General features: G+C 49.1%; 1 protein-coding gene and 1 long non-coding RNA gene across 6 annotated transcripts in view; one reads left to right on the forward strand and one right to left on the reverse strand.

The window, feature by feature from the left end:
* Nucleotides 1-225: 225 nt before the first annotated feature.
* Nucleotides 226-25,888, reverse strand: part of LOC124073110 (caskin-2-like) — a 33,515-nt gene continuing 7,852 nt past the window's right edge. The window contains exons 3-22 of one of the 4 annotated variants that reach the window (XM_046415086.1): nt 22,379-22,430; nt 16,458-16,555; nt 15,870-16,015; nt 14,743-14,838; nt 13,912-14,042; nt 12,749-12,857; nt 12,165-12,273; nt 11,212-11,306; nt 10,947-11,064; nt 10,306-10,479; nt 9,445-9,519; nt 8,194-8,330; nt 7,663-7,741; nt 7,261-7,358; nt 7,012-7,122; nt 6,635-6,736; nt 6,408-6,546; nt 4,607-6,307; nt 4,102-4,399; nt 226-2,609 (exon numbers count right to left, since the gene is read on the reverse strand). In XM_046415086.1, coding sequence (XP_046271042.1) covers nt 2,513-2,609; nt 4,102-4,399; nt 4,607-6,307; nt 6,408-6,546; nt 6,635-6,736; nt 7,012-7,122; nt 7,261-7,358; nt 7,663-7,741; nt 8,194-8,330; nt 9,445-9,519; nt 10,306-10,479; nt 10,947-11,064; nt 11,212-11,306; nt 12,165-12,273; nt 12,749-12,857; nt 13,912-14,042; nt 14,743-14,838; nt 15,870-16,015; nt 16,458-16,555; nt 22,379-22,430 — 3,965 coding nt within the window. In that variant the 3' untranslated portion in view covers nt 226-2,512. The remainder of the gene's footprint in view (nt 2,610-4,101; nt 4,400-4,606; nt 6,308-6,407; nt 6,547-6,634; nt 6,737-7,011; nt 7,123-7,260; nt 7,359-7,662; nt 7,742-8,193; nt 8,331-9,444; nt 9,520-10,305; nt 10,480-10,946; nt 11,065-11,211; nt 11,307-12,164; nt 12,274-12,748; nt 12,858-13,911; nt 14,043-14,742; nt 14,839-15,869; nt 16,016-16,457; nt 16,556-22,378; nt 22,431-25,888) is intronic. The other 3 variants (XM_046415087.1, XM_046415088.1, XM_046415089.1) reach the window with 3 other exon arrangements.
* Nucleotides 2,605-8,016, forward strand: LOC124073134. Of its 2 annotated transcripts, none has more exons than XR_006845644.1 (4): nt 2,605-3,204; nt 7,017-7,138; nt 7,273-7,400; nt 7,572-8,016. It is a non-coding gene; the product is annotated as an uncharacterized LOC124073134 (long non-coding RNA). The 2 variants fall into 2 exon arrangements; XR_006845643.1 differs by having other exon boundaries at nt 2,826-3,204; nt 7,674-8,016.

Consider the following 25,888-nt stretch of genomic DNA (forward strand, 5'->3'; position numbering starts at 1 on the left):
ACGCTGTTTTAATGTAGTTTTAGTCTATTTAAGGTGGACTGGTAGAAATAAGAATAATTCTCATGCCCTCAGCACTTTAAGTCCTTTGGTTAGCGTGTCCACACAGTGAGACAAGATGGCCGCCCAGTCATTCACCTTAGCTTTGTTTGTGTCTTCATCTGCGTTTTGTCTCCAAGAGTTTGTGGCGGGAAAAAGAGAACAAACAAATCTCTGCAGAGACTCACGAGCAGTAACACTGTAGATATTTAATGGTTAAACAAATACATCCAGAGAGGACAGAAACGACCAAAACAACAGGAAATAGCAAAATAAAAGACAGCGCGCGCACGTTTGTTCAGGAATGTGAAAATCTGTTGCTGAAGCTGCTGCTGCTCATACGGAGGATCAAAAATGCCTCATTACAAACAAACCACGAAATAAACTCCAATGAGCTGCTTCCTTCCACTTTAACATGAGAATTAAAATCCAAAACCTTTGTAGTGAAATCAATTCATTTCGAGGGATTTTAGCTTTCAGTAGGTCCAAAACATAAATTCATGCACATCTGCCTCAAAGTCAGCTGTGCTAAGCTGCCGTAGCTTGTTAGCTGTGTGCTCCACAGCTGCTTTTACATCTTAATACGTCTTTGATTCTACTTTTGAAATCATCCACAGCCGTGAGCAGCAGAACATGAGACCCCACAGACCAACACGGATCATCTCATTCACACTGAAATCACATGACGCGTTCACAAAGAGCTCCAACATGCAGGCAGGAAACACACAAACAGGAAGAGGACAGTCCAGGATACTTAAAGGAAATGTGAAAACATCTGAGCAAAATCTGTACAAATACTTTGGTTGAATATCTGCTCCTGTGTATACCTCAAGTGTACAATATACATATTTAGATAACTCTAATTTAAATACTAATTTGGCTAAAATCACAAAAATATTCTGCATCTCGCACGCCGTCTTCCGCTGAGCTCAACGCGCTTCCCTTTGTCAGCTTTTACAGGTTTTCTGTAGCTTCACGAGTGGAAGACACGGGGTTAAAATAACTCGGTATAAAACACATTACAAAATATATATTACAAAGGCGAAGTGTGAAATGGTCAGACGTGACGAGTCCTGATGCTCATCGAAATCACATTTTTCTCAACACAGAAAATCCAGCAGTGAAACAAAAGTCGACGGTTTGTCGTGTGGTTCTGACGAGACCAAGCGAGCAGGAAGACGACCAAAGTTCACCCTGACTGCTATAGGAATTAATTACTTTGCACTCAAAGAACAACAATTTGATGTTGATTTTAAAGATGATGACATTAAGTGCACTTTGTTCATTTTGGCCTCAAACAGTTCAACGTTCAGGAGTAACGACCCAATTCACACGTGACCTTCTGCTCACTGAGTTCAGTCGTCATCGCTCAGTCCAGACGTCCTTTTAGCAGCTTTTACCAAACTTCCATTCAAGTGGAACTTAAAACCTGATGAATTTCTCTTCTCTTCTCATTTCTTTACTTGCTGTTTGTTCGTTTTGTCTGCAAGTTGTTTGTTTCGTCACACATTGAGTTTTGTTCTAAAATAGGCAGGTCTCAAACCGCCATCTCTCACCTGGCGGTTGTTGTACTCAGGTGTCTCATCAACCTTTGCTCCTCCTCCTCCGGATATGAAAATCAGCTCATATACATGTAATCTGAACAACACACGGTGCCAACGTTTTACTGCGGCCACTCGCTCGACATCCTGGATTTAATTTATCGCCTCACCTGAAGTCTTTTGTTTCTTTAAATGCTGTGCTGCTTTTAGTCCAAACACTCAGTAAGGGAGAATAATTACTATTACATATATTATATTATTAATTACAGATGAATAACACACTGCTGTCATTTTTTTCAGGCTTAAACGTCTTCCCCCCCTTCACCCAGCCGACTATCAGCAGGATGGTTCTCCCTTGTGAGTCGGGTCCTGCTCAGGGTTTCTTCCTGTTAAAAGGGAGTTTTTCCTTGCCACTGTCTACTTGCTCGGGGGTTCAGGCTCTGGGTCTCTGTAAAGCATCTAGAGAACAAGAATTGAACTTGACACGTCATAACAGTGGGACAGATGCTGGACAGGAAGTGCTGTCAGGACTTTGACTCTCTATAAAATGATAAAAGTTGATGTTAGAACATTAGTTGTACAGCAAGCGTCCTAATAATCTTCTGGGTAGTTTGTCCTCACAGACTGGTCCAATATTTGTCTCTGTTTGGTTCATGATAACACATGACGACACAAATGTTACGAAGGTCAATAAAAAATGGCATCCTTCCCTACAGTAACCGGATTCAGTTGTCTGGACCTCGTGTCAGGACCCCGTTGAGGAAGCACAGTGGAAACTAAGTGCTGGAGAAACAAGACAAGTGTTTGACTCTGACTGCGTCCATCAGAGCAGAGGGTTAAATCACCGGTGGGGAAACCTCTGCCGGCGCTCCCGTTTTCTCTCACTGTTTCACTTCCTGAGGTTGAGGGTGAACTTTTTTTTAAATGAAAAGTCTTCAGTCCAACATGGCGTCCAGCTGGTCGGCCAGGTCGTCAAACATGTTTCCGATGTCGTCCAGAATGGTCCTCGCAGACTTCACTGTGTTTGATCCACTAGTGAGAACACATGACAAACAACACGTGTCACAACACTGACAGGCTGAATGCTGCTGCCGCCCCCTGCAGGACGCAGAGGCTTCAGTGGTTAATGAGGCTGTAAGCTACATGCTAACATCAGCATGCAAACACACCCAATGACAGTCCTAACATGTTGATGTTTATTCGGTTCAGTGTTTCCTGTGGTCACCGTTTAGTTTCCTTTTTTTTTTCATAAAAACCAGAAATGTCAACCTCACTGAGGATCACCAAAATCTGTGGGATTCATCCTAGGTGGACCCTGAATGCCTGTACAACATTTTATCCAGTAGATGTTGAGACATTTTGTAAATGACCTTTAACGTGAACATTGTTTCTACGTGTATACTGTTTATTGATATTCTTTCAAGCCAGGTTATTATTTCATTATTTTTATCAGACGTCAAAATAGTAACCTTTATTTTGAAAGGGCTTCGCTGGAAAAAGCGGACGGAGTCAGCAAGCGCACAAAAGTGCGCGTGTGTCTTGAGAAGCACGTCCACGGAATGAGAAGAGAGTGATTAATTATTGTATTATCATATGATTAATAAGCCCCTGGCTGATACGGCACAAGGTTCGTGGTTGTTTCATTTAATGTAAGGTTTGATACCAGGTTCAAATTGTAGAGTCTTTTATAGTTTGAAGGTATTATTATTATTATTACGACGTGTTTGGCTAGCGGAAAAGCTAATTAACATTAGCTAAGCCACCCGGTCGATTCAGAATCAGAATCAACTTTATTGGCCAAGTTTGCGTGTACAAACAAGGAATTTGACTCCGGTTAGACTTTGCTCTCCAGTACAAAAACAAACACCTGGCAGTAAGAACACAAAGGTAATATATACAATAAGATAAAGATAAAAAATAGAAAAAATACTATATACAATAGCAGTGAATCTGTGGAGTGATTCTGTGGTTAATCCATAATTGTGTTTACTAATCTAAAAACGTACTTGTGTGCCTTATGTTGTTTTTGATGGTATGTGTTTCTGCCTATTTGATATAAGAATAACATGTTAAAAGACTGATGTAAGTGTAAGTTAAAAACAATGGCGTAGAGCGCTCTATCAGAGATTGTCAGTGATTTAATTTGGGTTATAAAAACGTGATTTTAATGATTTTCATTGCAATAGCTTAAGATACATGATTTCAGTTCCTATGGATTATCAAAGGGCTATGATTTAAGTTTTCTGGTCTCAAGAGAGAATAGTAATGTTCTTATTTGTTTGTTCTCATCTTTAGCTCTTACGGTGAGTTCATGAGTGAATACGGTTCACTAAAATAAAGCACTATGAACCATCAGTCGAGGCCTGACCATCATTCAGCCAGGGATGCTACAATTTTACTGAATTATAGAAAATTCAAGCCATAGGTGGTGCTGGAGGAAAAGTCATGGGGTCACTACAGTCAGCAGGACTCATCACTGACGGTGCAACACCTGACAGGAAGTTGACTCAATTGACAGTCTTACCTGTCGAGTGACGAGTTGTCCTCCAGGTTCAGTTTTCTCTCAACGGCCCTCAGAGCTGCTTCAAGAGACGTGCTGGTCTGATCCAGTCTCTGCTGAACCACCTCGGTCCCGCAGGACGACTCGGGGACAAGACCCCCACCCATCACACATACCTGGGACCTCGCTGCTGTCAGAGAGGGACTCTGAGGGGGCGAGGCTGTTGCTGGAGTTGGGGGCCCATGAGCTGGAGAGGATGGACAGGTAAAGGCCACACTTTGAACCCCACTGACGGTCACGGATGGAGAGGAGAGTCCAGCTGCTCCAGAGACAACAGAAGATAGAATTTGAAGCCCAAATCAGGAGCAACAATACCAAAAAGACATTAAAACAAAGAAGTCAAGAGCAACAAGTCCCAAGGTCAGAAACAACAAGTCCAAGTCCAGAGTCAAGTATGTAGTTTGATCCAACAGGTTCCAGGTCAAGAGGAATTTCACAGCCAAGACCACTGTCAGTCACTGTGTCTTACCTTGTGCTGCAAGCAGACTGTGGCGGACAGGTTTTGGGGCCACAGCAGGAGGTTTTGGGGAGAGTGGAGGTTTGATGGGAGACCCTGTTGCCGGACTGGCTGGCCTCTCCAAACTGATCTCCTTGATCCTCAGACTGACCTCCTCCTGACTCTGGGATGGAGGCTCACAGTCTGACTCTGACCCAGCTGTCCCCGCCCCCTCTCTGCTGGGGGAGCCTCCTCCTTGCTCCTTGTCTTTGGGTTTGTGTCGGCGCTTCACCGTGTCTGACTCCTTCAGATTGAACTCTGGCACCTCCAAGTTCTTGGCTGCTGGTTTCTCTGGAGGCTCCAACACAGCCTCAGCCCTGGGTGGCCCTGGAGCTTTGGGTCTCTGTTTGATGGTCAAGTTGCCTTCCTCAGCAAAGGGGATGCACTCACTGGAGCTGTTCTGAGGGGATGAAGAGCCCTCCAGTCCACGACCTTTTGATTCATCCTCCTCAGAGTCAGACTTCACCCCTCGATCTGGCTCGGTGCTGCTGCTGGTCTGAGTGGGTATACACTCGCTCTGCACTCTCCTCCTCACCAATGAAGCCTCTCTAGGCTCCTGCCCTGCAGAGTTGAGGGAGGGGGTAGGCGGCTCCTGCTGGACATGGTCTGGTTTAGGCGCTGGAGGGTTCTTCCCCTCTGTCCTGCCTTCCAGAGAGGCCGCGATGCTCCTCACGCTCACAGGACTGTCGGTCATCGCCCCAGCAGCAGATGACGTGGTGCTGCTGTCACTCAGCTCCCCACTTGTGGTGCTGCTCACTGAGCTCAGTCTCTTCGGGGGAGGAGGAGGGGGACCTTTTTTTCGAGCACGCACTGCAAAGGACTGACTGCGTCCCACATTGCTGTTCTTTTCTGGACTTGACTGTAATCGACCCAGCTGGCTGCGACCAGGTTTGCGGGTCAGTGTGGCATAGGATGAAAGGTTTCCAGAAGGACAAGCTGGCTCCTCATCGTCCTCATCAGGCTCTCCGTCCGACAGAGCGTAGCGGGTCATGCTCTGGGTGCGCTTCTTGGGTGGCGTCAAGGTCATATTGTGATCCTCAAGCCTGGGAGATGAGCTCAGCTCTGTGGAGCCACAGTGTGAATGCAGGTAGCTGAAACCCTTCAACGCTGGTGAGCCATGAGGTGAGGGACCACGTGATCCAGACATTTTGGGCTTGGCTGGGATCGCCGGGTACTTAAATACTGTTGCTGTGCCCAAAGGCACCTGCTTGGGCAGCGGCTGCTGCTGTAGAGGTTTCTGGTCCCAGCCCTCAGGGAGGTTTCTCTCCTTGGCAGCGTTGCCATCCAAGCTCTCCTGGGACCAACTATGGGGGGTTATGGAAGCTGTGGGAGGCTCCTGGGAGCGTCCGGAGCCTCTGGACCGGGTATCAATGCTCTCCTGGCTCTGCGACATTCCCACTGCGTTTTTGATGGCCAAACCTTCCTCACAGCCTCCGTAGTGGCTGGTCATGGCTGTCTGCAGCTCAGTGCTCAGCTCGCTGTCCTGGAAGGTCAGCATCTTTGGAGTGTGAGGAGAAGAGCATTCACCTGCTGAGTCAGGTGGCTCAATGGTGACCAGGTGCAGAGCTCCAGGGGCTTTGCGACGCAGAGTGCCTTGGCCTGATTCAGACTGAAGGATCGCCCTCTGGATGTCACACAGCTTCTTCACTGCCAGCATCAGCTTCTTCTGGTGGCCTGGAGGGAAAATTCAACCAATCACATCAGAGTAAAGACACCGGACCCAACGGTCACATTGAGTCACACGCCACAGTGAGAATATATAATGTGTCCTCACCCAGCTTGGTGATGCCGATCTCCTGCAGATCCTCCCATGTGAGATCTTTGACTATATTGATGGAGTCGTAGCCATTTTCTGATAGTTTTTTGTGGTACTGTGGGAGGCCGATGGCGTTGAGCCACTCACCCAGGTCAGACTGTGTGACAGAACAGACCGGTCAGATCATCTGCTAATGGTGCTTGGAAGTCAGCGTGTATTCAGCAGTAAATAGTTGGGAGTCTTACTGGGATGTACTCAGGCAGCCACTCAGGCATATTCAGGTTGTTGATCTCCATGGAGATTTTCTTGCGGTGGCCTGGTTTGGTCACTCCGATGGCAGTCAGATCCTGCAGGCACAGCAAGACAAAAGATGTCAGTGAGTCAGTCAGCAAGGTTTTACACGGTGGTTTCCAGTTGGGACTACTTGACTCAACACCCCAAACTGAAGCAGAAAAACTAGCAAAAACCAAGTACACCTCTTCTTTGCTAGCTAGCTTGTTTAGCTGACACCAAAGCTAATCGGCCTCTTTATCAAGAACGTCTACCCGAATACACGTTAGAGGTCCAACTATACTTTACTATACCAACGAGTCTGTGGACTAAACGATTGGTCTTTTGTCACCTCAGGCGTCATCCTGCTGATGGTTGGAACATCATAACCAGCACTGATGAAGTTCCCAGTGTACTGCTCCAGCTGGAACTCGCTCAGCCACTGATAGATGGCCTCTGCATCCTACAACACACACCAAGTGCGCACCGCTGAGACGTGTTTTAAATCCCACTTATCCTTTTCTGCTTCTCTTTTGTTAAACAGAAAGTTCAGTAACAAAGACAGAGTCAGGACAGTTTGGGTCTCGGTGCTGATCTTTACCTTCCCCTCCAGCAGCTGCTGAGGACGAACAAACTGCTGGGAGAAACTCTGCTCTGCGGCCCTCTGCACCGTCACCGTCGGCCTGCGGGGAGTCCCACCTGCAGTGACATCACAAAGCACCACAGCAGGTGTACTTTAAGGTGACAAATAGTCCCCCAAAGAGAGTATGGCACTTTCTTCAGACAAAGGAAGTTATTAACCAGAGTCTGTTATCTGGGTTAAAAATGTGGCTTGATGTATGGGACTGAACATTGAAGCACACTGAAGAAGGGATTTAAAATGTACTGATAGGAATCTTCTCATTCGTATAGAAAATGAAGAAAAAGGAACAAAAGGGAGCTGCTGCTCGTCTCCTGTTTGCAGACTGTGGTGAAACATGTATGTGTTTGATTCTTGTCGTACCTGATGTGCAGGACCCTGCAGGCTGATCAGGCTGCATGCTGACGTCTGACTGTCCAGAATCAACAGCAGAGGGCGCCAGCTGCACACAAAAATACAGCCAGTGAACAGAATTCAGCTGAAGAGCAGGGAAACCAGCTGAACATTGTGTCTTGGGATTCAAGTCAGTCTGCCAACAGCTCATTTTCAACATTTTTAGTATACAAACAGAAAATGACAAGGAAACACAGTTCATTCTGTGCAAAAACTACAACTTTAAAAACTGAATCCCACAGAACAAAAAGATTTCTGGTTATTTTTGTGTCCTCTGATGAAATTAAATGATAAAGTAAAGAATTGCTGCTGACAGCTTTGATATTTTCACTGATTCCAATCATTAATGAAGTTGTGTTGTGAAAAAACAAACAGTGATTCAGTTGGATTATCAACCATGATTTTGAATATAAGCAAAATGACACACAACTTGGATGTGTTGTGGCTGCAGGAGCCGATCTGACTGTGTGAACCAGCAGGTGTCTGACTGTACTAGTGCACCTTGTTGGCGTTGTCGTGGTGACCAGTGTTGTGCTGGGGTCCGTTGGGTGCGCTGTTGCTCTCGGTGCTCTGGCCGCTCCCAGCACTGCGAGTGCTGCCAACGCTGCCGGTGCTGCCGACACTGTTCCTGTCTCCAGCTGCAACCAAGAGAACAAAACAAAAATAAGCTCATGGTTTTGTGGTGTCCGGGAGGGACGGGCTGAACCGCCGAAGGCAGGAGTTCACATCGGCAGAGAGCATCGGCGTCAGGCCGTAGGAAGCAGCAGATGCTGTTTGTCGGGTCGCAGCAGGCTGAGGGAACGGCTGAGGGACTGCGGGGTGATGACCGGAGTGACGACGGGGGTGACGGCAGGATGCAGGTTTCTCGTATAAAAGCTGTGCTGTGGCAGAGCAGGCGAGCACAGCTGCAGGCATTCAGTCCGCTAATGACAGTCATGAAGCTTCAGGGACAGAAAACTGTCACAGTCTGATACGATCATAATGACTACAGGTTGCGAACACAACTGAGACAACTTTCAAACTGAGCACCTGAACGGTTGCTTTTCTGTCCAGTTCCAAACTCTAAATACTAAATAAATAAGAAAGCTCATAGCCATAACATAGCATTAATGATTTGACTAAACCCCTTCAGTGTATTTACCAAAGATTTGTCAAATTACACCCCAGTGAGGAGAAGAGCGATTACTGATAGCCAGACATTCTGAAGCAGATCATTCAGTGAACTTGGACCCGACACACCAAGATGGCCGTCTGTCAACCTCACCTTGGCTTCAGTAATTTGCCTTTCGTTAATTTACACCTGACATCACTTTCTATCCACCTGGACGGTGACGAAGAACGTGAGGACGACAGGCGATGACGCCTTTGCCTCAAGCCGCTCGAGTGACGTGAGACGACCGAGGTGACGTAAAGTGAAGGAAGTGAGATGAAGTGAAATAAAGTAGGCTACATGAAAAGAAGCGAGGCGATGTGAAGGGGTGTGAAATTACATGAGGCTACGTGAAGCGACCTGACGTAATGCTAACTGAAGTGATGTGAGGTGCCGCGACATGGCATGAGATGATGCGACGCCACGCGAAATGATGTGACGTGACGTGACATGACGTGAGGCGGAGCAGCCATCACATTTCATGGACGGTTCTGTGTCGCTGTCTCGGTGTGTCGGGTCCTGATGCAGAGCGTTGAGCCGGGCAGCGAGGCAGCTTCAGAACAGCCGGGGAGGAGGAGAAGCTGTCGTTCAGGAGCTCTTACCATGACACGAGTCCCTGAGAACCCAGATGTCCTCAAAGGGAAACTCAGACTGAGACAGGCGGCTCGGAGACAAACCTATCAGACACAGAGACTCTGATGGACGGCGTTCTGTCAGGGGGGGCTGACTGAAAAGGCTACGACTGGGTCTGAGCAGGAATCTGTTGGACCTGACCTTTGACTTGGGACCCACTTACAGTGGAAATGAAAAACAAAGGTCTTCGTTCTTCAGGCAGATTGGTGATGAAGCATCCTGCTGAAATTGGGTTTAGCAGATGTGTGTGTATATAAAACCAGACTGAGACACAGCAGTTTGCTTTAAATTCAATATAAGGTAATATAATTAGAGCTAATACAAATACTTTTTTATCAACACGTATTTCACATTAAACACAGCTAACATCTCACCGCAGCCATTACGTCACAGAGTGCTTTAATGAGATGACGAAGGCCCAGTCACAACAGGCAGTTTGTTGTTCAGTGTAGAAGCCTGGCGATGGTGAGACCACTTACAGGGTTTTGTTAGGGTGCTGAGCACAGGGAAAAGCTGAATGAGGCTGTGAGTGGCTCTTTAATGGAGGTTAAGCAGGTTAACCGAACCAACCAGGTGGGCATCGAGTGTTTCGTCTTGTAAAATACAGTCTGAAAACACTTCTGATGAAACATGCATCTCTTTGATTTTCAACGTGAGTGAAATGTGCTCATTGCTGCCTCTTGTGGACGTTGGGGGAAAAATCGTTAGCGTGTGTTTTCAGCCCTCCAACCACACGGGGGCAGCAATGAGCACATAACAAGGTGAGATGAAGAAGACGCCACCCCCTCATCAGAGTGTGTATGTCCTGTGTGTGTCCTCAGTGTGTATACCTGTGTTGGCAGTGAGGCCGTTGGCTAACGGCAGCACCATGTGGGTGGGGGAGGCGTACAGGGTGTAGGAGTCGTCGGTCTGGGGGGCGGAGCTGAGACTGGAGGACAGGGGGGCTCTGGACGGCAGCTGCTGGCGGTGGGTGGGCAAGGAGGCGTGCCGGGACAAGGTGCCCCCTACAGGGTGAGATGGGAAGGACGAGGAGGAGGAGGAGGAGGAGGAGGAGGAGGAGGTTATCAAGCTGATGGTTAGAGGTCAGTCATTATGTGGTATGGATGGATGCATGAGGGAGGAGGTGGAGGCATGAGATGGTCTGGAAGCAGGCAGATTAGTTTGTAGTTTGTAGCACACACAAACACGCACCATCCTGCTGACATAAATACTCACTACAGCACCAACTGTGGATTCATCCACCGCTGAAAATAGTCCCAGTCTAAACGAATGTTTCCTGTCTGTTTTTTAAAAATGAAACTGTCCTGGTGACCTGTTTTTTAAACATGCACATCTCCAGTAGGGACCGACGGGTGTGACGCTGAGAGCCACAGGCAGGAAGTCAGACAACACTGAGGGACAGACAAATGTGTTTGACCACTGGAGGGTCTCATGATGTCCACTCTGAGATGTCCTCCTCTGTGGGACTGACCGTTTCTCCTGCTGATGACCTCCACGATGGACGGAGGGAAGAAGCCGACTCGGTCCGTCCCCCTCTGGGTGTCGTGGATGTGGCCCTTCCAGCGTCCGTCCGCATGCTGCTCCAACACCTGCAGGGAACGAGACGGTTCAAAACAAATGAGTGGACATCAGCCTGCGTCTTCTCTGGTCTCACCTTCAGAAGACCACCGAAACTGAAGACTGTAGACTACGCAGCGAAGGACGTGGTGAAAAACGGAGTTGAGAGAAAGTCTCACCATGATGACGTCTCCTGCTCGGATGTTGAGGGCCGTCGGGTCGTGGAGGTTCCAGTAGTCCTTCAGAGCTCTGACCTGCAGAACACCTGTCGCGTCTGCGGAGGAAACACGCGGTTGGTCAGCATCAACATGAATCAAAGGTGAAAATAGGAAACAGTCATCAGAGAAAACAAGTGCAGACAAATAAAGACGCTTCACAAACGGGGACAGCATCCTCCCTGAAGAGTGCTGACAGGCGGTTCGTCGTCAGTAATGACATACAAACACGTCTCAGGTGTGTGAATCTGCCCTGCAGACACCTGAAGAGACCTGAGCCAACATAAAGCAAAGTGACAGACGTCATTCGTCCCTCAGGTGGACAGAAGGACACACGAAAAACGTCAAATACTCTCTGGTTTCAGCTTCTGATCGGTGGACATACGATGACGTTTTCAGACTTGAAACAATTAATCAGTCAATCATAAAGACAATAATCAGAGATAAAAAGAATCTTTGCTGCTTTTCAGAATAAAATGCTGATTGTTTCTGAGCTGCGAACGTTCAGCAGCAGTCAGGCGGTCGGTCACAGTTTAAAGGTGATGCAAACGACAAGACGATAACTCTGGTGCGTTCAAGAGGTTCAGCTCCACAGCAGCAAACAACACAGGAAACCTGTTCAGGTTCAAATCACTTCCTCACAACCGCTCATTATTCCCTCAGTACGTTCTCACAGGCGCTTCAAGACACAGCAGGAGCACACACACACACTCACACACTCTCACACACACTGTATACATGCCTCTCTGTTAAATTTGAGGCTGAATGCAGCAGTCTGGTCTTTGAAGTGGTGACAGCTGACTGATAAGAGTTTAACGTTACATAACCCAAAATTTAAACACAGCTGCTGTCAGGTGAAGAGAAATAACAAACAGCCAAATGAAGAGAAGGAAGAGGAGCAGGAGATGAAGGGTGACCTCGCAGCAGCTGCTTGATGTCCCTGCTGGCGTGCGACGTGGTGAACTGGTTGACGATGTCCAGCGCCGTCTGGTTGTAGGTGTTACGGATGTTCACGTCCACTCCGGCCTGCAGGGACAACAGACAGGACAGAAGATATCTTCTTTAACTCGTCTCACCGTTTTGGTGTCAGATGCTCAGTTTGCCCTTTGGGATTAAAGTCTGTTCTGATCTTTTGTCAGTGCTGAAACGAGAAAGTTTTGCTGACTCTGCAGGGTGTCAGGCTCTCACCTGAGTGGTTAGACAGTGACGATGTCAAGAGCTAAGTGCTGACATGCTGATGTTCAGCAGGTTTAATGCTCACCTGTGCACCATCGTGCCTGTTAGCATGCTAACATTATGAGGAAACACAAAGTGTGGCTGAGCTTGATGTGAATCAGTTCACCTGTTCTGCAGGCATTTGGTCAGAAACCAAAGTGCTAATTATAGCGCTAACAACAGTGCTAAACATAGTGCTAACGACGGTGCTAACGACGGTGCTAACCACTGCACCACCGTCTGTGCTGTGTATGTTCTCACAGTGTATGTTCTCAGACAAACTCACATCGAGCAGCAGTCGGACCACCTCGGTCTTCCCATACAGAGAAGCTTCATGCAGAGCGGTTCCAGACTTGGTAGTCCTGTTTATGTCGATGCCGGCCTTAAGTAGCAGCCTGAAACCAAACACATGATCCACCTGTGAGTCCTGATCCCGAGCAGCAGCGTTCCTCACCTCTAAAGTCATCAGGATTTCAATGGGATTTGGAATACAAAAACACTATAATAATCATACATACAATAACGCAACATCAAGTCTCAGCTCGTCAGGGAGACGGTTTAGTTTTATTTGTTGTTTTCCATAAACTGAGCAAGTGGACAAAGAGGCCCGAGAATGGAGCCCTGAGGAACTCCGCATTCAGAAACGTGCATTTATTTTGAAAGTGACGTTCTTATTAGGTGTGGGCATCATATGGTGACATGAGACCAGGCATCGTCTGGGACCTGCAGTGAGCTCCCTCGGCCCCCGCACTGCCTTCTGCTTTCTACAGACACAGACTACAGTTATTCAGTAAAGCAGCCCTGACTGATTATAAAGCAGGTCCACACACACACACACACACACACACACACTTGTCCATGTAACAGGGATAACAGCACTGTAAAACTGGGTCACAGGGATGTTGTAGAGTATTTCAGAGCTCTGCTGGGAATGTGAGGCATGAAGAGACAGCCTCATAGCACACACACACACACACACACACACATTGAAAGGTCCCGGCTCAGTGGTCTGCAGCCACAAACCACAGGAGCCCTGCCCTCTGCAGACAGGAACTCACACCGACAGCCACCTCGGAGGGGAAACTCAGCGGACTGACATGAAACTGAAGCTGTTGGCTTCACTGAATGAAATGTAAACACAAAAGTAGAAACCTCAGTGTAAAGAGCTGAGAGGGCAGCTGACGAAAACCTGAAAACCTCAAAGCTGCTTCTCCAGGTTTAGTTTGGACCCTGGAGACAGAAAGCAGATGTGATCCCAGAGCAGCTGTGGGGACCGGGTGCTTTGTGAGGAAGAAGCAGGTCAGTGGCCCAGGAGGCTGCAGGCTGTGGAAGGCTTCAAAACACAAATCAGTTCTGCGAGATGGTTAAAAAGACTGTGATTTGTCAAAGGGTCTGAGTCCAGCTGCAAGCTGCTCTGTAAGTGTCAGTGAGTCATGGCGTCCGTCTCACCGTATGATGTCTTTGTGTCCGTTGCGGGCGGCGAGGTGCAGCGGCGTGGTGAAGGCCGAGTCCGTCGGCTCCTTCCTCTCTCCTTCCAGCAACGCCACGACCATGTTACTGTTCAGCAGCAGCTGGGCCACCTGAGGGGGGTGGGAGAGAGTCTGCAGGTGACCATGAGCTAATCAGTGACCTCAGTGACCCAAACACCAGAAATGAGTCCAGATGTTTGGCAGCAGACACAGCAGTCACAGCTGGAAGTTAAAGTTTACTCTTAAAAACGTCAGGCCCATCTTGCTTTGACTGTGTGAACGCGCTGAGGTCCGCAGTTTGTCCACAGCGTAAGCCTCAAAACTTCAGCTCAATGAAAATCTGATTTGAAGAGGCAGAGCCTACAAGTGTGACATCACAAACAGTTTGTCTGCCAATCCTGGTCCAGCATTCAGCAGGATGGACTCATGTCTCATGCCTGGCGTCCAGCAGTTAAACTTAGTGTTAGAATTGCAGCCATCAGTCAGTCGACAGAAAATTAGCTGCCAACTACATAATAATCCAACAGAAGAATTATGTCCCATACAGGACCATTTCCAGTTTTAATCTTCTGCACAAAATTACAAGACAAAATGTGCTGCTGCTGTACGGCCACACTGCTGGGACAAAACACACACAGAACTGCAGTGTGGAGATATAATAATAATAATGATGACTGAATCCATTTGCTAATGATTAGTTTGGTTGGTGGTGTGTGTTCTTTAATTCTTATTTTCATATCAACAGATTTATTACTGTTTGGTTTGAATCCACACACACGCACACACATTCATATCATCAGACGCGTCTCACCTGGACTCGTCCAAACTCACAGGCCAGGTCCAGGGGAGTCTTCTTGGCCTTGTTGACCAGGCAGGGGTTGGACTGATGCTGCAGCAGCATCTCAGACTGAAACCGAGGAGGAAAACGAGGAAAGCTGAAGAGGAAGTGAAAGCAGAGACGAGCTGCCGTTCGAGGAAAAACACCCAAATCTCATCTTCAGATATTTTGACGTGTTGAAGGTCTTGACTCTAAATAGACTTGATGAGATGTTGATGCAAACATCAGCAATTAAATCTCACTAAACTGTCGTCCTCAGTGGGGGGGGGGGGGGGACACATGGAGAGACAGACAGTCTGTCTCACCCACATTCATCTTAATCCTGCCCGGAAAACAACAGCAGAGGATTAATGACAAGATCAAAAACAGGATCACTGATCAGCAGCTTCTCCTGCACCCCCACCTCCACCACCTCCTGCTCCTCCTGCACCCCCACCTCCACCACCTCCTGCTCCTCCTGCACCCCCACCTCCACCACCTCCTGCTCCTCCTGCACCCCCACCTCCACCACCTCCTGCTCCTCCTGCACCCCCACCTCCACCTCCTCCTGCTCCTCCTGTACCCCCACCTCCACCACCTCCTGCTCCTCCTGCACCCCCACCTCCTCCAGCAGCTTCTCCTGCACCCCCACCTCCACCACCTCCTGCTCCTCCTGCACCCCCACCTCCTCCAGCAGCTTCTCCTGCACCCCCACCTCCACCACCTCCTGCTCCTCCTGAATCCACACAAATCCAGTCACTTGTTCCTCCTCCCATCCTGCAGCACTATCAGGTTTACTGCGATTTTCATTCTTACTGCAAACATTAATCAGTTCCAAATATCAGTTATTGATCGCCCTGATTACTACTAATCAGTTTCAGCCCTGAAAAACAAAACGTGTTGATCCACAGTCAGCAGACATCTTGCTGCTGTGTGCTGTCACTGAGCGGCAGGCGGCTCTGTGGACCGTGAACGCAGCACATCCTTAGCAGCTAACTGTATCTAACATGCCCAACAGGCCACCAGGTGAACGAGGAAAAGTGGTGAACAGGCAGGAGTCAGTTGCTTCTGAACAACCTGAGCAGGTGATCAGGGGTCGACGGCCTGATGTCCGCACTCACCACTTCGTAGTGTCCGTACTGGGCCGCCAGGTGCAGAGGGATGTGTCCGTCCAGAGAGACGCCGTTGACGGACGCCCCGGAGCGAAGCAGCATCAGGACAGACTCAGCTTTTCCCTGCCAGGCGGCGTAGTGCAGCGGACGCATTCCTACAGCAACAGGTTTGATCCGAATTACCATCTGATAAACTTTGATCTGTCAGCCGTACCGGCACAACTGGGTAGAAATACCCTACTTGAGTAGAAGTACAAGAATGTTAGCAGTAAAATGTAAATGTACTCATGAACTGGTCTCTGATCCCTCCTGCACTGATTATTGATTTGTTGTTGTGTTGTGTTTAGATGGAGCTTAATGACTCAGTGACAGTTTAATCTGCAATGATGCATCATCATTTATTGACTGATTATATCTGACGTTAATACAAACCTGCAAATTGACTAAAGTGATTCAATGAGTGCAGTTCAGTAAAACGTCGACACACGCGGTCCAACTTCGCCAAAATTACATCAATAAACAGCAGTACTTTAAGTGTTTGGATGTTTACTAATACTGCATTTAGTGTGTGAGTGTGTGCGTGTGTGTGTGTCTAACCGTTGCTGTCCTTGACGTCCACGGTGGCCTGAGCCTCCAGCAGTGCAGACAGCAGCTCTGTGGTCCCTGTGAGAGCAGCATGATGGAGGGCTGAGAACCTGAGAGACAGACAGGCAGACAGGCAGACAGCGTTATAAACTCTCCACAGTAAACAGTGTTTATAAAACATTTTTTGATCCCAGCTGTTGACTGGTATAACCACACAGCTGGTTCAGTTCCCACAGAGGCACTAAACCACACACACACACACACACACACACACACACACACAGCATCTCATTAGGACTCGTCACATTAGACTGTAAACACAACAAGTCCTTCCACCACATCAGAGTGTGACGCACATTAACATACACTCTGTGTGGAACAGAGACACACTGCCTCATGTTCATCCTCAGAACCTTTGATCAGTTCTGACTCAGATGTGTTACCACTGACATTTAAAGATGGCCGACGCGTCTCTGATTCCTCCTACTGTGCAAAAGTGAAGCTGAAACATCCCTGATACGAGTGCTGCCATCTTGTTCCGGTGATGTCATTTGGAGCCAGAGTCTGTGCAGCAGTGATCAGGAGGTCGAGCCGCAGTCTCGAGTTCCCGCTCACACACCCGTCTCAGCCAATCAGGAGCAGCGCTCAGCTGTCAGTTATGACGTTTCAGCCCCTTTTAGAGCATCAAATAACTAATGAAAACCAAACTGATCAGAAAAATGAACACCTGAACAAACATCAGCGTGATGAGAACTGCCTAACATGACAGAAACCTTCTTTGGGAAAAATTTATCTGACATGTACTTTGAGTTTTTAGTTTGGCTCCTGTACCATCTGCCAACATGGAGGGGCAGGGCTTAGGAGCTGTACTGCAGCCAGCCACCAGGGGGAGCTCTTTATGCACAGTCAGTGGTTCCATCACGACACCATCTTAACCTGAAGTGTTCTGAAAGCAGCAGCTGATTGTTTTCATCTGTTCATCAGTACAGTGACTGATGGTGATGATGATGGTGTGTGTGTGTGTGTCTGGACTCGCTGTGTGAGCGAACAGCAGGGAGAGTCAGATAACAGTGTTGGTGTGTGAGTCAGACGTGGACCTGCAGCTACAGGTAGACCACGACAGCTGGCAGCAGGACGTCGGCCACACCTCCACTAACCGAACCTACAGGATCCCAACATGAAGGTTTTAAGCCAGCTGAGATTTACTCAAAGAAGAACTCAAAAGCTGCAGAAAACCTGAAGTTACTATCTGTGGTGGTTTTTCTGTCAGCTCTGAGTGAGAGCAAAAACATCATGTGACTTCACTCAGTCGTCCCTGGGATTTTCTCCTCTTCCTTCACAGGAAGTCATGGCTTTGGGTCTTAGCTGTTTCCTGTTTCCCTTTGTAGCTCCCTCTCCACATGTCATGTTTGGCTCTGCACTTCTCGTCTTTGTCCTTTTAGTGCGAAACATTTTTCACTGTAACTGAAGCACATACAATTCGGGACTCGCTTACAGACCCCGAATCCTGCCACCGCTTAGTGAGATGCTCCTGAGCTGCAGTCACATGTGACCGTCCTGCCCCGCATGTGAAGCACCGACAGCAGAGCAAACGAAGCCACAGGCTACATGTCTGTGAATGCAGCAGGCGCAGGCATTAGAGGAGGACAAAGTGAAGAAGTGAATGGAGACAAGAGGGAGGGGGGGCGGTTTTTAGTGCCGCTCTTCCTCCCCTCTCTGTTGCGTAACGACATTCACGAGGGTGCAGTAAGAGACGGAGCCGAGGGCAGCAGCTCCAACCGTAATGGACGAGGACGTCAGCACACAGAGACAATCATCCTGCTGTCCCGCTCACCTGCTCTCAGGCCTGTCACCAGCATCCTCTGCCTCCCCCATCCTCCCCCATCCTCTGTGGGAGAAGCAGACCCTGTGTGACCTCACCTCTCATTGGCTCTTGGAGAGGAGAGGGGAGACGGTGGGACAGGGGGAGCAGGGCGGGGGACATAACTTCAGTGAGCAGCAGGTTCATGGTGTTGCTGTCGTTTGTTTGTTAAACAACGTTTACGAGACGTTCTCTAACGTTCTTCGTGGGTGCAGGTCGGGCGTGTTGGAACATGGAGAACATGTGAAAGAGACTCCGACAGCAGCTGAGTTTAGAAAGTCTCACTGAGCTTCAGTCTGACGTGTGGAGGAAACCAAACAGCTTCTGATCCACAGATCAATACATACACTAATCAATACAGAGCTCAGCATACGATCACACCGCCGCTCTCATTATGTGTTAATATCTCTGATAAGGAGGCATCAAACTGACTTGGCTCGCTTCACTTCAGCCACACGTGACCGGGAGGGGAACTCGACTCGGACTCAAAGCTAAACGCAACAAGTTCACGCACTTCAGATGAAACGTGTCTGTGTCTGTGGATCTGTGTCTGTGGATCTGTGTCTGTGGGTCTGTGTTTGTCTCTGTCTCTGTGTCTGTCTCTGTGTCTGTCTGTGGATCTGTGTCTGTGGATCTGTGTCTGTGGGTCTGTGTTTGTCTCTGTCTCTGTGTCTGTCTGTGGATCTGTGTCTGTGGATCTGTGTCTGTGGGTCTGTGTTTGTCTCTGTCTCTGTGTCTGTCTCTGTGTCTGTCTGTGGATCTGTGTCTGTGGGTCTGTGTTTGTCTCTGTCTCTGGTGGAACCAACACTTGTTTGTTCTCCTTATCGATTAATCTGCCGATTACTCATGTAGAGTAGAAAATGTGAAAAAGTTTCCCAGAGGCCAAAGTGACACTGAGAGGAGGAAGAGCTGAGGAAGAGGATGACTTCCCACCAGCTGCTCACTGGAAGCCATTCCAGCTCTGCTCTCCATGGAAACACATGAGACGCCGACAGGCTCGTGTGTGTGTGTTTGTTTCTCTCACGCAGAAGCAGGCGGGTCAACGAAGACGAACGACCGACCTGCACACACGCCGACACACCAACACGCCCTCAGCGGCGACGTCTGTCTGTTCAAACAGAGCAAAACTTTCCCTGCGACCACAACACGAGCAGCCTGCAGGTGTGCACACCTGGAGAGGAGGGCTGATCACTGAGGCTGTCATTAATCCACACGCGTCTGAGCCAGGAGCAAAGTATGTCAGCCATTGTTGAGACAGAGAGTTTTGGCGCGGCGAGCTGGATGCCTTTCTGTCTGATTAAACGTAACCTCCGGCTCTGTTCTTCTTCTGTGAATCTGAATCGGGGCGTCTGTCCACGAGACGCCGCGGCGTCTGTCCACGTCCTCCAGAGCGTCACATGAGTGAAGTCAGTCCGACAGGATGACAGGACGATTCAGACTTTTCTATCTGCTTGCAGAGGCAGCGACAGATGCGACACAGATGTCTCAGGTTCATGAGAAAACAGAAATAATTCAACGCTGTCCTCTGCACCTTTTTATGAAATCCACCAAACAGACGTCACTTTTCCCTCAGCTGAAACCTGCTAACTGACAAACTGGATGCAGAACTCATCAAAACACTTAGTGTTTAAAGTGAAATATCGGCATGACAAAAAGCTTTCAAAGGTCTCAAATGTTTCCAGCTGGAGAACTTCCTCCCCACACATCACGGCCTGAAAGTGCCTTGACATCCTTTAAATGATTAGTTCAGGGAGTCGGTCAGGTAGCGGACGCGGTCAGCCGTGCCAGCGGCGAGCCGTGATGAAAAGTGATCTTTGCTCACATAACGTCAGCCACAGTTAAAGAGTTAATAATCAATGACTGAGTCGTCTCAGGCTTCCTGGTTTGCCAGCAGCCTGTGATGAAGAAGCTTTAATCCTAACAGACGAGACAGCAGACAACAGCTTGTGTGTGGCTGCTCTGACGGGGAAACAAACAGAGGAGCTGAGCCCGTGGGAACTCGGTCCCTGTGTGCTGACAAACATGATGCGAGCACATGAAGGCGCTGACGTGTGCTGGAGGATTGTGGGAAGTGGTGTGTGAGGCATGTTGTGTTTAGATGCAGCGTGTGATTACTGCAGCCGAAGTGGAGCTTCAGCAGGGCTGCGACGCCCGCCAGCCGCCGGCGGCACTGATGAATTATGAAAAACCTTTTCCTGCCTGAGATCCACATCTCACACACACACACACACACACACACACTGAGGGGAACAGTTCAGACATGTTGCAGGTCTGAGTCCCATCACTGCAGGCTTCTAGCGACGTCAGTATTGGACAAAATTCACCTTACTGACTGCCATCAGTCTGTAGGAACGTCTCTGTTCACCATCCCAGTCCTCAGTCTGTATGTCCTAAGCAGCTTTAAAGGCTTTTGAAAGAAGTGACAGAAGGTCACGTCAAAGGACACTCATGAAGTTTATGATGGAATTTGTGCTCTTTCAAAGACAAAAGCTTTAAGAGTCTTTGGTGCATGAGGGGTGTCTCTGCTGTGTGAACTGCTCCCTCTCTCAGCTGTCACAGCTGCATTAAGTCATCCAGCCTGTCCAATCGGTCGCGGTCCAGCCCTCCGCTCCCTGACCTCTGACCTCCCCGGGCCCCTCTGCCCTCTGAGGGGCCAACAAAGGGCTCCGACGCTTGACGACGTCTCTGGACTGACGTGCCGTCCCCTCCTGTGCTTTACGGCCCTCTGAGACTCGCAGCTCGTCGTCTCTGTGAGCTTTTGTTACGACGACAGTGTTGACTTAGAGCTGAAAGGCTGCGAGTTGTTTCAGCCGAAGATCCTTAAATCACAGACTGACGAGACTCTGCTGAACTGCGTGCCGACTTTTACTGCTGGAGACTCTGATATTCTGCATTTTCTTCTTGTCAACAAATGAAAAGGACAAACCAACAGCACATGGCGCGTATCCCAACGCTGTCTGACTTCCTGTCTGCAGCTCACCGGTTCCTGCTGAAGGCGCCAAGTGTTAACGACACCTCACAAATGCATAGTTTGATTTTTCCTGTTTTTATCAAACAAACAGGAAGAAATGGTGTATTTGTTGGAGACTATTTCCAGCAGTGAATTAATCCACATTTTGTGTGTGTGAGGCTGAGTCAGAGTTAACTACAGTGAGTTCATGGTGATGAATTTGGAGTTAGCATGCTAACCAGCTAGCCGTGGCCCATCCGGTCTGTAATGCCACTTTGTACCTCTAGAGGCGCCGTAGTTTCAGCTGGGAGATCAATACGAGGGCGAGTTTGTTGAGTCTCACGCTCTCAGAGTTTAGTCTAATCAGGAAACAAAACAAACTCACGAAGTGTATCTCCACAGCTAACTGAGCTAACGGCAGCTACAGTGACATTCTGAGGCCGCAGCTCAGTGCTAACATTAGCTGATGAGCAGTCAACACAACGTCCAGCTGACACGTTAACTAACGCCACGGTGGCTCGAGATGAAAAGTCAGAGTTATTACGGTTCATCCTGAGGGGAACATGAGCATCTGAGGACACCTCAGTCTGGATCAAAGTGTGAGAGCGTCTATGAGGACGAGACACGTCTGAGTCCGGAGGGAGGCGGCTGAGAGGATAATAAAAACTCTGAACAAAGAGAAATATTGATGAGGGGAAGCCAAACTGAACTCCTTCCAGGCTAACGAGCTCGGAGGGGATTTCAGCAGTCAGACAAACAGAGGCGGGACTGAGTTTAATGAAGCTGCTCGAGGGCAGGCAGATCCACTCCAAAATCAGTTCACACCAGACCAAACGATCTGCAGATACAAATCCATCACTACAGCACGTCAGCAGTCAGTGTTTGATTAACCTGTTTGAGCTCCGTGCTGTGGGAGCAGAACACATGACAGCAGGACGCGTTGCATGCAGATTCCAGTTCTGTTTCAGTTGACAGCTAAAACAAACCAGCTCGAGTCAAACATGAAGGCTGGACTCGTGTTTTGACACAAACATTACGTCACTGAGTGTGCTGGCTCAGCCGACAGGTCTGAGATCAGCTGCAGACTCGTGACTGGACATGATGTTGTTCTTCGTCACTTACCCGTCTGAGTCCTGGTAGTTCACATTCAGTCTCTTGGTGGAGCCCAGCAACTCTGAAAACACACAACAACACAGAACGTTAACACGTGATCGTCATGTGAGTCAGCAGGGTACGCTGAGGTCGCATCATATCAGCATTCACATCAACATGACTCGTGAGGTGTGCGTGGATGGCAGGTGACGGGACGGAGACGACGTCCCTGCCCCAGGAGCCTCCCCTGGGATCAGCGAGTCTGAGAGGGGAGATCAGGATCAGAAATCCTCCCCTGTCTCTCTGGTGGGCCTCCTGAGGAAGCCTCATTAGCCTCTGCCCCGGGCTCGACTTCCTCGGCTCGGTCGGACGACGGTCTGACGATCCGCCGCCACACAAAGACTCCCTGCTTCTTCCTCTCGTCCTCCACAGACTCCCGGGTTGGACAAAGTTTCCGACCTCGTCCTGCGGCTCCTCCTTTTCTCTGCAGCCTCATTCTGACTCCCACTCGCTGGCACGTCGAGGCATGCGGGCTCATGAACCGTGCAGTCTCCCTGACAGTCGGCGCTCTGTTTGGTACAGTGGTGGCCCGGCCTCGGTCTAATCAGCATGTCATTATAATGCCACGGTCTCCGACTCGTCTCTCACAGCGGACACCAGGCTTCCGCCTCTCGATCGGCTGCAGCCAAACTCTCACAAACTGCAGAGAAACAAACTCCTGGCGTGTAACGAGCCTCAGCCGCCGCATCACAATGCGAACCGGCAGGCAGCCGTTACAGCGCAGTGACATGAGGAGGAAGAGGAGTGAAGATAACAAAACACATAAAGGAAACAAAATAAGGAAATGAAAAGTTCTAACAGTAACTGCATCAACACGTAATAACACCACACCACAGCGTTTCCACCAGCCCGCCGTTACGCACAGGAGGTCAAAGGTGACAGGAAACACGGGATCCGCCCACAGCCTCCAGCTCGGCAAACATGGCGTCCAGCACACCAGCAACAGAACTGCAAGTATGTGAGGTGGGGGAGGCAGCGGGTTCCCCCCGGGGAGTCGCCGCACCGCTTTGATAATGACCTGGATTTTATCGTTCACAGGAATTAATCAGCACGAGGCAGGAATGAAAACGCAGACGCGTGCAGCAAACACGTGGGAGGGAAAAGTGCTCATTAAGAGGCTTCTTTCCACAACACGCGACACGCATTACGAACCTTCACTTCCTGTGCCTCACCTGTGGAGCCGAGCACAGCTCAGGACTGATCCTGGATCTGCGTTAACACAAATGTCTTCATGACAGCCACACGTTTCCAAACAACAACAACAACAAAGTCTCAGAGGAGAAAATCCTTTTTTTAAATTATTTCTTTACTTTTAATTTGTTGATTTTCTTTTCCCAACAAGCTGCGTCGGATGGTGTGAGGGTGACGGGTGGATGTGAGGGGTGGGGCAGATGTGTGTTTGTTAATGAGTGTGGAGACACCACAACCTCCCAAAAACACATGAAAACTGGACTTGAGCTGTTGTGTTGTATCATCAGACTGAGAGGAAAACCGGCTGCTTCCCGCACAGGAAGCAGACACCAGCCGATGCTAAATATCCAGCAGTCGTCTTGAGGCCACCATCTTCATCATCGTCATCTGCTGCACATTTGCTCAAAGTTATTTTTAATGCTGTTTATGGATTGAGGCGGAGAGGCCTGCAGCAGAGCTGGACTTTCACCTCCAACATTTGCAGACTCTTTCTATAATTTCAGCTGAATGTTTAACATCCTGTGGATCTGCTGCCACAAGAATGCAGCAGCAGCAGGAGGAGGAGGAGAAGAAGGAGGAGGAGGAGGAGGAGGAGGAGGAGGATTTGCAGGAGTCTGCAGATTTGAGTGGACTGGTCGGGCTCGTGGAGCAGAATCTGTTGTAAAAAAGCTCCTGGCTAAAATTAGCCGAGCACCACGAGCATCAGATGTATGATTAGACGTCTGCAGGCGACGCCTCACACTCCTTTGTGTTCGGCTGCATTGTGGATGAGGTCACAAACAACAGGCGGCAGCTTCTCTCCTGTCATTGCGGTGCAGCGTGGAGCGCGAGCAGCAGCTCCGCACTAAATATACCACTTCTTTCATGAGAACCTCCAAACACACCACAACAGTCGCACTGAGGGGCATCTGAGCTCACAGCGCTGAGCCAGCCAGGTCACATGACCCTGACAACACCGGGACAAAAGTATGTGGACACCCACACACTGCTGTGGAGGCTCAGCAGTGGAGCCCTGAGGTCAGTTTTCAGTCTCCACAGCGACTCCGTTCACTTTTGATTGTCGATTAAACGTGGAGCCGACAGACACCAGCAGAGCAGCACGTCTGACCGTCCACAGTCTTTTGGACACGTGGTGAACAAACTATTGAAGCTGTCAGTCGCTCAACTGATCCACGACTATTTTAATAATATATTTATATTTATATTTAAATAATAATTTGTCCCATCAGCTGCAGCTTCTCTGACTTCTCGGACTTTTGGTTTTTGACTGTTTTATAACCGACGATGTCTGAGTTTTGATCTGTGGTCTGCAGTCCGAGGCGTCCTCCTCAGCTGTCTCCGTCTCACAGGTCAAACTGCAGTGTCTGATACGGGCTCTGTTTGAAGCACTGGTCTCAGAGGGACACATGGGCACCAATCAGCAGCCCCCCATCTCCCTCCTCCCCCCTCCTCCCCCCGGTCTTCAGAGAGCCTGGCACAGGAACACAGGAAGCTGTGGAAGCGTTTGTCCAAGAGTGGGACACGTCTGTCTCTTATCTGCTGACTGAATGAGGACGCTGACGGCAGAGACGTGAAGATGGGCTCTCTGGAATGAAGACCGGCGGAGGTTCGTCCCCTCGGCCTGTAAGCTGGTCCAACCCCCCAAAGTCTGGACTCGACCCAAACTGGAGCACAATCACACAGCAGCAAACAGACGACTTTTATCAGCTTCCTCATGCACAATGTGGACGTCCAACAAAGTCTCCTGCTCGTCTGGTTCACTGAGACTCTGGTCGTCTTCACGGCTCAGCTAACTGAACGACTCAGCGGTTAAACCTCACCAGGATGAAATAAAGGATTTAGTGGGTCAAGTTCCGACTGCAAAGAGCTGGAGACGAGACAAGAGGTCCCGAGACGTCAGTCGGCAGATCTCTGATCAGTGACCGCAACCAGACGTAGCTGCAGGGAAACAAGACCATTTAAAGGTCCAACCGAGTTTCAGTGTCTCCGCATGTGAAGATGCGAAGGGTCAGAGAAACCTTCAAACAATCGAGGACGAGGAGGGGACACGCAGGACCGACGGCTGAAATACGACCGATCGTCCAAACTGTCTGATTAATCAGCCGAGGGTTTCAGCTCTGAAGATGCACCAACAGGCCAGCGATCAGATCCGATGTTAAGCACTGAGGATCTCCACCATCATCAGGGCTCATCCTGAGGGCAACCTGAATGTCTCCAGTCCAGGTCTTTGATCTGAGACTGCAGGATGTCTTCACAGAGCAGAAAGTGAGTCTGACCACATCAGTGAGT

This window comes from Scatophagus argus, chromosome 16, assembly GCF_020382885.2.
Source record: "Scatophagus argus isolate fScaArg1 chromosome 16, fScaArg1.pri, whole genome shotgun sequence".
Taxonomy (NCBI): Eukaryota; Metazoa; Chordata; class Actinopteri; family Scatophagidae; genus Scatophagus; species Scatophagus argus.